Source organism: Cervus canadensis, chromosome X, assembly GCF_019320065.1.
Source record: "Cervus canadensis isolate Bull #8, Minnesota chromosome X, ASM1932006v1, whole genome shotgun sequence".
NCBI lineage: Eukaryota > Metazoa > Chordata > Mammalia > Artiodactyla > Cervidae > Cervus > Cervus canadensis.
The window spans coordinates 70,261,859-70,271,992 of NC_057419.1; the positions used below are offsets into that span (position 1 = coordinate 70,261,859).

Here is a 10,134-nt window from a genome sequence, read left to right on the forward strand (position 1 = left end):
TTGGGTCTTGCTCTCCTCAATCCTCCTACATGGGGTCCTCATTTTGCTTTCTGTGTCTTGGATCAAAGGGTTCTGGGGAAATTCCACATCTCTGCAAACTCTTGAGCCATGTTTGCTCTGTAATGCTACAGAGAATGAATGGGTCCCTGTTCCAGGAGTGATGGGAGATGGACAAGCTATAGCCCAAGGAGTCCCAGGAGAGGTGGTAGCCCATCAGGGGAAAAAAAAGTACATCACTCTACCTCCTCATCAGCCAGATTAAGGTTCTCATGTCATTTCTGTTCTGATAGATTTACTTTCTATAGGCAAGAGACTGTAGGCATGATATGGAGAGCCCTTGGTCTTCAGAGGTTATCTAACATGGCCAATGTACATGCTTATACTGGCACCGAATACTGTCTCTTTCATTTATCTGTGAGTAATGAATAAGGTATTTGTATTTTTTGTTAAATATATTTGGTATTCTTACTGCTCTGGCTACACATTCCAATCCAGTAGCTTGAGCACAAGGGCATTCTTTTTTTTATCACCTAGGACAAATTTTGAAGTACTGAGAAAAACACTAAAATAAAAGATACATGGTGGGGACTTTCCTGGTGGTCCACTAGCTAGTACCCCAGGCTCCCACTGCAGGGGCCCCAGGTTCGATCCCTGGTCAGGGAAGTAGACCCCACGTGCTGCAAGTAAGATCCAGCACAGCCAAATAAATAGTAAATAAATAAGGAAAAGGAAATGAAATGTCAAATGTTAAAAGTACTTGTTTAAAAAAAGACAAATGTATGTCTCAGGGTGGGGAGAGAATAGTATGAGTGCTAAAGTAGTTTAGGGCAGGAGTCTAGTCCCAGCTCTGTCATTTACCAGCCTTAAGTATTTCGGCACAAAACCAAACTCTTAACTATGAGCCTCGGGCTCTCCACTGTGAAGTGAGTTTGATAAGCTCTGTCTGGTTGGACTGGTGGAATATATGTATTTTTGGAAAGCATCAGGCATGACACCTGTCTCTATTGAGACATTAGGGGCAATGGCAGCTATTACTATGATTACCTTGACCTCAGATGTTACATCAGCTGGGATTTTTTTTTTTTTTTTTGGCATCTAAGATGTCAGGGACTATGCAGTGTTCCAACTGAAGAAAATACAAAACAAAAAATGATCCAACCTCCCCAATCAGCCAAACTTCTGCCTAGCAATGAAACCAAAGTAATATGTTCTCGCCACTCCCTCTTTACCTTGCTTCTTTCTTGTTCTTCCTGATTTAGATAGTAATTCAGCCTCTTCCAAATAATGACAGCTTCTCTGAGAAACTATAACTGCATGGGCAGAGGTGTGCAATGCTTTTTTTTTTTGACTAAACATTGCCAGTACAAGCATGAAGCTTTAAGAGCAGATGCTCAATTAATGTTTGTGTAAAAGAAGAACCACGTATAAATCATTTGCTATAATTTATATTCTCAAACATTCTTGAAAAATATAATCTGATCAAAGTATATATCTTTTACATTTACATAAAGGGAAACTAAACAGAGAGTAAAGCAAACCAAAAAATGACAAACTTTCAGCTCTTTACTAATGTATCAATGTTCTGAGCCTCTATTAGTGTGGTGTCTTTCACATTTCTAAGCATATCCTTATCCTAAAGTGTAGTTACTCTCATCCTGGATCACAAAATGATTTGAGGATTTCCAATCTGTATTTCAAAAAACAGAACTCTTAATCCTAAATCTGACAAACAGCAAACTGCATGTGACCCATTTACTTCATATACTTCTATCATGAACCTAAAATAAACTTTGTTGAAAAAAGTAACAATTGAAAATTGAGGAATAAAAAGTCAACAAGTTATTGATGCATATCAGGAACACAGGTTGACAGGCTTTTCCAACCACAAAGTGAAGAATGGGCTTCAGACCACACTAGGGGCAAGATGAGTGGCTGGATGTGGCCCTGGAGTGGGCACTGGCTGAGGCAGAAGTGCCAGCCCCGGCTGCGGCAGAAGGGCCAGCACTGGCCAAGGGAGAAGGGCCAGCACTGGCAGAGGCAGACATGTCAGCCCTGGCCGAGGCCGAAGTGCCAGCCCTGGCTGTAGCAGAAGTGCCAGGTCTGGCCAAGGCAGAAGGGCCAGCACTGGCTGAGGCACAAGTGCCATGTCTGGCTGAGGCAGAAAGGCCAATACTGGCTGCAGCTCTGGCTCCAGTGCTCTCTACTTCCTCTCTCCAAGCCTCCTCATAATGCGGCAGTAAGGCATCGGGGACTGAATCCTTGACCTTGGTCAAAAACTCCAGGACTTTCGTCTTGCTGGTTTCCATGAGCGCTCTCGGACCCCACAGGAACTCATAGCGAGGGGGATCGCTGCCTGGCACCTGGCGGTACTCCAGGTACTCTTCCTGCACCAGATCTTCTGTGATGAGCTTCCGGGGGTCTCCAAAGATGAAGTGCCTTTTTCCATCATAGATGCCCAGCATATTCAGGAACTTCCAGACCTCCTCCTCAGAGGCGCGGCGGCCACTGAGGTAGATGACACCCAGCAGAGGCATCAGAAGACCATTCTTCGGCAGCCCCCAATCACCTCTCATAGACTCACTGTCGCCGAAATCTACGTTGCTCACCAGGGTATAGGAGTGACTGTTGGGCCTGACTTCCTTCAGCACCAGGCCAAACACCAGCTCCATGCGCTCAGAGGCCCTGCTGAGGATCTCAGGGAATTGCTCCCTGTACCTTTTATTGACTGCCTTCAGCATTTCAGACCTCTTAATGAGCTCCCTCACTTTATACTTAAACAGCATGTACTGCACCAACATCTCTGCTTTCCTCGTCAGAAGATCTGTGCGAGCACTCTCAGCAGCTGAGGCCTGGGAGGAATTTTCACCTTCCTGAACTTGGCCCTCAGCATCTACACCAGATCTTGAGCGTGCTTTGCCACCTGCACCAGATCTTGAGTGTGCTTTGCCACCGACACCAGATCTTTTGCGTATAGCACCTGCAGCAGCACTGGTGGTGCCTTGGGCTCCCTGAGGCCCCTTGGGGGTGCCAGCAGCAGATGAGCTTGAGGGAGCACTCTCTGAATCAGGAGGAGAGGAGGGGGTGGTCTCTTCTCCCCCAGATGTGGTGGCCTGATCATGAAGACCCTGGGTCTCAGCCCGGGCCTGGCGACGTTTCTCACGAGCACGGTTCTTACTCTTCTGCCCACGAGGCATGACGGCCGTGCTCAGGGACCGTAGGCAGGAGTCTGGGCCAATAGACAGGGGATTGGGGCACCTGAAGGATGGAGAATGAGGTGACATGAGCACCTTAAAACAGGGAGATTCTACCTTGGCTTAATCAAAGGCTGCCTCTGCAGGCGTCCTTGAGGACACTGCCCTAGGAACCCACAAGGCTCCTGTTTTCCTGGTCAGCGTGTCCCCTGAGAATCCCACAGAGGAAGAACAGAGGCCTTAGATTTTTCCTCTGCATCCTCTCAGCCCTGCTTTGGATTTACTGAGGTGATAGCAGGTGCTGGCAGTGGGGTCCTCTCAGCTCATTTCCAGTATTATTACATCAAGTCCTGGCGGAGCCTGGGCACCCTTCCCTCTGCTACTCCGATGCAGACACTTTAGACCTCCACATGATCCAGAAGCAAGTGAAAGGATGCCTCAGTCCACCTCCTTCCGAGGGGATACCCAGTGCTGAGAGCTCAGTAGGGTCTTTCCTATCCTGAGCTCACTGGGATCATCATTCATGGTCTTACCTTGGCTCCTTAAAACGTTGGGCACTATTATCCATTTGCTAACTGGTGGCTGCACCTTCAGACTAGATATTTCCCCTCCCCCAGACTTGGTATAAAGAAGTGAAACAGATGCTCAACCTCACAGCCCTTCCATGAGATTTCCTGGGCTGAAATGCAAGGGTTGGGACAGACGCTCTGAGTCCTCACTCAGGTTCCTCAATTGGGCTCCTGGTAGAGAACCTCTACTTTCTCCTGAACTGATGCCTGAGTGATAGTAAAAGCCAACCACCCTGTGTCCCAACAGGAGGAAGTGAAGATGACCTCATCTTACCAAACACCGTTTCCTAAGAATGGAAGCTGTTGCAGGCAGGTTGATGTTCCTGTGGTCCCACACAAGATCCCAATTCAAAGTCTAAAATATGTTTTTTTGCTTCTCTTTCCTTCTATATGTCTTTTTAAAAATAAATTTATTTACAATATTGTGTCATTTTCTGCCGCACATCAATATGAATCAGCCATAGGTATACTGTATGTCCCCTCCCTCTTGAAACTCACTCCCAACCTCCCACCCCATCCCACCCCTCTTTAAGCTGTCAGAGTACTGGCTTTGAGCTCCCTGAGTCGTAAAACTAATTTCCACTGGTTATTTATTTTACATATGGTAATATGTGTGTTTTCAATGTTACTCTTTCAATCTGCCCCTCCCTCTCCTTCCCGCACTGTGCCCATGAGTCTGTTCTCTATGTCTGCATCTCCAGGCTGCCCTGAAAATAGGTTCATCAGTACCATCTTTCTGGATTCCATATATATGCATTAATATATGATATTGGCTTTCCTTTTTCTGACTTAATTCACTCTGCATAAAAAACTAGGAATAAAACTACCACATGAGCCAACAATCCCGCTACTGGGCATATACCCTGAGGAAACAGTAACTGAAAAAGACACTTGTACTCTAGTGTTCATTGCAGCACTATTTATAATAGCCAGGACGTAGAAGCAACCATGGTCTACATTTGACTCCATGACAGAGTCTAAGATTTCTCCCTCTGCTGGCCACTCCCCTCAGACCAAGACCCTTACTTCCCCATTAGCCCGCAGTGGGAACCGACATGTATCCCTGAAGTCTGCCAGGGATGACAACACGGAGGATGTGTCAGAATGACGTGGTGTGGAACATCCCCACAGCCTCCGAGTTTCTCACCATGACACCTGGTAAACCCGAAACCCTCGCTTGCCAACCTGAGGCTGCCCCCTTTGACCTGGTCTGTCACTTCCCTGAGGTGACCTGGGAAGTGTCAAAATGTCCAATTCTCCCAGGCCTGAAAACAGGGCTGGTGCTTTACGCGGCCCCGTTTCTTTTGGGAGGGGCCCCCATCCTTACTCAGTGTCACAGCCATAAATCCTGTTGGGGACTAGGTCCCTCTGTTAAACTGGGTTTATTCCATTAGAGCAAGGCTCTCACCTCCCCGATACCACCTCCAGAGGACACCAGGGGGCACCACAGTCGGCCAGCTCTACCCGGGGCCTCCTAGAGCCCAGTATAGGGGAGCCGCTCATTGAGGCCCCCTTGCGGTGTCAAAGTCTGCTCATTGGCCCTCAGGGCCGTTATCTAGGACCTAGAGCTCCTGCGTGGGTAGATCCGGGCCTACCCCCACAGACCAACGCCTTCGCCGGAGACACGCTAGACCGCACTCAGCCGATAGCTCTGAGGGGCCCACAAGAGCCATATCACAGGGGTGGGATGTGGATGGGTCACTTTTATTACTGGGAGGGTTGGGAAAGTCCTTTCAGCTACATTCAGGTCCTCACCTTGGTTCCGGACGAGTCCTGGACACTAAGTCTCCGCCAAACGGTCGCTGCGGCTACCGGTCAAGCTTCTCGCCTTCGAAGCGGAAGTGGAAGGGAGCTGCGTAAGGTCATACGTGCGGTCTCCAGGGATGACGGCAGGGGCAGCGTGCTACGGGAACCCTGGTAGCTCAATATTCATCCGTCCCTGAGTCCTCCTTGTGCAGAGCCTGGGACGCCTCCACCTATGAACCTTTCTCCAGTCCCCAAAGCCTTCGCCTCCCTGAGTCCCTAGTGGGGGGAGTCAGGGCGCTGCTCTGAGCATCTCTGCTTGTCAGGAGGGGCACCACTCTGTGAGCCTCCCTCTTTGGTGGAGAGATCCTCTCATTATACTGATGGTCCTCACCTTAAGGCCGGTTATGGTCAAGATAACCCACTCTGCAGAACTGGGGTCCGATCTTGCTAGAGAAGGCTTTGCCCTCCCTGAGATCACACTGGTGGAATGAGGGGACCACTCACAAGTAGCTCTTTTGGGTCTCTCAGGGCTAAGAATTTACTGAATTATATTTGTCTCCCTCTAGTTTTGGAGGTCTCCTGTTAATACTTTCTTTGACTCTTGTTAAGGCCTGGGTTTTCTCTCTGCAGATCTGTGACTGTCCCACCAGTCCAGGGTCCTCATCTCCATAAGACTGTCTAGGGAGACTGAGGGGGTTCCTCTACCTCAAACATCTGTCCTGGGCATCTCAGGGCTGACAGCATTGGGGAATTCATGGGGCTTCTCTGTTCTGGGGTGAGTGCTTCCATTATTCTTGTTCAGATTCTGGTCAGATACCTGACCAGGCAAGGGACTCTACTCTCTGCTAACTTGAAGCTTCTCCCATTAAATCAAGATACTCCCCTTCTGGGACCCTCCAACTGGAAGCCAGGATTAGCCACATCGAGCCAGGACTGTTTTGGACTTCTAAGGGTTGATGGCCTGAGCCAGACTTCACAGAAACCCCACTCTTCTGACTGGGTCCTTCCATCATTCCTCATTCAGGGTCCCCACCTTCATATCTATCAAAGACTGGCACTCTTTTTACTTACCTCTTTCTGTTGTTCTTAGGCCAAGGCTATTAAGTCCCTGAGAAACCTGAAGAATACGTGAGGATGTGCTCAGCTTGCCAGCTCTCTCTGGGGCTAAGTACGATAGCAGATGGAAAACTGTCTAGGTGTGACTCCCCTGTATTCTGGGGTCTTGGTCTTCCATGCCCTCTAACATTGAGACCCTCCTCTTGGCTCTTTCCTCTTGGGTTAAAGGTTTCCTGAGAAATGCCTCATTCCTACAAACACGGAGCAGTGTCCTTACCACAAACCTTGGTCCCTGTCTTAGGAGTGATGTGAGATGGAGAAGCTGAAGCATAAGGCAGGAGTTCCATACAGGTGGTATTCTGTCATGTGGGAAAAATACACTCATATTTTCCTTCTCTTCACCAGCCAGACTTAGATTCTGATGTAAATTCTTTTCTGAGAGATTTATATATTTATGGGGAAGGGACTGTCCAGCATGATTATCTGAGCCTCTGATTTTTTGAGTTAGCTGACATTGCATATGTAGATGATCATTTTGTTACTGAGTACTAGCTTTCTTTTCTTTATTCATGCCTGTCATTTATTTTGGTACTCACATTGCTCTGGGAAAGTATTCCAATCCAGTAGTATAAGCACAGGTTTTTTTTTTTTTTTAATTACCTGAGTTGCATTTTTAGGAAGGAAAAAAAATGAATATAAGAAACACAGGTGGGCCTCAGACTGGAAGAACTGGAATAATGTGGGCTCTTGACTGGGCCCTTGACTAATCCTAACCTGGATCAAGTTTCAAATTTGTCCCTTAACAGTCACATAAATTAGGGCACATGACAACTCTGTGAGCACCAGGCTCTGCATCTGTGAAGTAAGTTTGATAAAAGCTCTATCTTGTAGAACTGGTAGGATGTAGTTAAAATGTGTTAAGTATCTGGCACATTGACTGGCCTGTGTTGAGACTTCAACATGGCATTTATTACTGTGATTAATTTGGACCCTGATGACATAATTCAGTCTGTTGTTTTTTTTTAACTCCAGCAGAAGCCAGAAAATATGTAGCATCCTAGAACCAAAAAAATCTAGGGGCTTCCCTGGTAGTCCAGTGACAAAGACTCCATGCTCCCAATGCAGGGGACCTGGGTTCAAACCCTGGTCAGGGAACCAGATCCCACATGCCACAACTAAGAGTTTGCATGCTGAAACTAAAGATACTGCATGGTGCAGTGAAGATTAAAGATACCAAACGCCACAAGTAAGATCCGGCACAGCAAAATAAATAAATAATAAATGAATATGTTTTTAAAAATAAATAAAATCCAATCACTCAAAATGCTGATTAGCAAGAAACACTATGTAATATTTCCCTATCACATGATAAATTATTCAATATGGGTATAAGATACACATCCCCAGTTAGATGCAACACAAATCCCCTAAATCTGTGTAAAGGATCACCAACTTCCCTCCCTATGAAAAGTCCTTCCATCTAATCTACCCTTGTTTTCATTCATTTAATCACCACCTAAAACCTAGAACATACAGGGTTTGGCAAATTATACACAATAACTAATTTAAATGCCAGTCTGATGTTGAGGGCTCTGACCCTCCCCGCCCAGGGCAAAGGTGCCCAGTGGCTTCTTACCATCCTGCCTCGAAGGAGAATCACATTTATTTCTCAGAAGCTCCCGGGAAACGATGTGAATGAAATATCTAATTTGCATACTGTGTTCACCTGCTCTGGGACAAGAGCACAGGGCATCCCATCCCTCCCACTGTGATACAGTCATGAATATTACTCTCAGAACAGTCACCAAGGGCTTGATCTTATGCATGCATGCCCTTTACATAACTCAGCTTCGCATCTTAGGTGAGGTCCAGTTTTCTGAGAAGGACACAGGAGTTGCCCACTTCCTTCACATCCACCCCCAAAGACCAGCTCCATATGCTCAGAGGCTCTCCTAGGGATACCAGGAAGTGAAGTGCTCCTTATCATTTTTTCTGACATTCACCATGTCTGAATTTGTGAGGGGCTCTTTCATTTGATAACTGAGCCCCAGGAAAATCACCAACAAAACCACTTTCTAATTGAAAGTATGTTTGGGTAACTTCTCAGTGTCTGGCAAAGCTGCGTGGTTCTCTGACTTTGTTCTCTGCTTGACCACCGGAATCCTCGGCTGATATGCTTGATGAGGTGCCTATGAACACTCCTGATGCTGAGTCTTTGGGTCTCCTTGTGGTCCTGAAAGCACTGCTCATATGTGCTGCACCACTGGTTCTCATACTGAGGCATGATGGCTCTTGTTGGTACCAGTAAGCAAGAGTGTGGGTAGGAGGCATGGCAATGGGACACCGCAGGCTAAGGAAGAGGGGGGAGGTAGAAGTGGTGTCAGCTGGTAAACTAACTTTGCTTGCTCTGATGAAGGCCAACTCCACCAGACTTTTTCTAAGTGTGGTGTTCTAGGGCCTCATGGGTCTCCTGGCCTGTTTGTCCCATAAGCACTTGAAGAAACTGAGAAGGCATTTCACAGCTCCACCAGCTAACCCAATTGGAGACTTCTCAGGGCTCATAGTGGGCTTCCCTGATGGCTCAGATGGTAAAGAATCTGTCTGCAATGAAGGAGACCCGGGTTTAATCCCTGGGTTGGGAAGATTCCCTGGAGAAGGGAATGGCAACTCACTCCAGTATTCTTGCCTGGAGAATTCCATGGACAGAGGAGCCTGATGGGCTACAGTCCATGGGGTCACAAAAAACTGGACACGACTGAGGGACTAACTCTTTCTTTCACTTTCAGAGCTCACAGTAGGGTGGGCAGAATTGGGCGCTATTAATTGCACCTGTATTACAGTGGGTGGTCCCCTCAGTTCTCATTCGGGGTCCTCCCTGTGACTCCTAGCAGTTACTGGGACACTGTACTGACCCGAGGCCATCTCCCTTCAGACAAAGGCCTTCATCTTTCTGAACCTCTAACAAGGAAGTGAGGGAAGCACCTCATATGGTCACCTCCATCTGGGTCCTCCCAAGGTTGATGGTGTGTCCTTGACTCTGGGGGACACCTTCTCTTTGGGGGTAGGCAATGGCACCCCACTCCACTACTCTTGCCTGGAAAATCCCATGGATGGAGGAGCTTGGTAGGCTGCAGTCCATGGGGTCGTGAAGAGTCAGATATGATTGAGCAAATTCACTTTCAATTTTCACTTTCATGCACTGGAGAAGGAAATGGCAACCCACTCCAGTGTTCTTGCCTGGAGAATCCCAGGGACAGTGGAGCCTGGTGGGCTGCCATCTATGGGGTCGCACAGAGTCGGACACGACTGAAGCAACTTGGCAGCAGCAGCTGTCCCTTCACTGCTCATGCTGGTTGCTTACCCTGACTCCTGACAGAGTATGGAATTCCTCCCTCTGCCTAACAGGGTCATCCCCTTCAGACCTCACTTCCTTGAGTTGTCTGAGGAGAAAATAACACCGGACAAAGAAATACAGGACCTGTTTTTTCATTAACAGGATGTCTGGCAAATCGACCTGTGGGGGAAGTGAGGGTCCTTAGCTTGAAACTCTGCCTGGGCCTCCCAGGTCTCAC

General features: G+C 47.6%; 2 protein-coding genes across 2 annotated transcripts in view; both read right to left on the reverse strand.

The window, feature by feature from the left end:
* Positions 1-5,587, reverse strand: part of LOC122435375 (melanoma-associated antigen B3-like) — a 30,130-nt gene extending 24,543 nt beyond the window's left edge. The window contains exon 1 of the mRNA XM_043459515.1: positions 5,516-5,587. The gene's annotated coding sequence lies outside the window, so the exon portion shown is untranslated. The remainder of the gene's footprint in view (positions 1-5,515) is intronic.
* On the reverse strand, positions 1,806-5,609 carry LOC122435373 (melanoma-associated antigen B2-like). The gene is made up of 2 exons (XM_043459513.1): positions 5,516-5,609; positions 1,806-3,255 (listed from the first exon to the last, which is right to left on the reverse strand). The coding sequence occupies exon 2, from the start codon at positions 3,192-3,194 to the stop codon at positions 1,914-1,916; it is 1,281 nt and encodes a 426-aa protein (XP_043315448.1). The 5' UTR covers positions 3,195-3,255; positions 5,516-5,609; the 3' UTR covers positions 1,806-1,913.
* Between the last annotated feature and the right edge of the window lie 4,525 nt (positions 5,610-10,134).

Bases quoted from the DNA above. Each gene is read 5' to 3' on its own strand.
- LOC122435373 (XM_043459513.1), bottom strand. From the start codon at position 3,194: ATGCCTCGTGGGCAGAAGAGTAAGAACCGTGCTCGTGAGAAACGTCGC.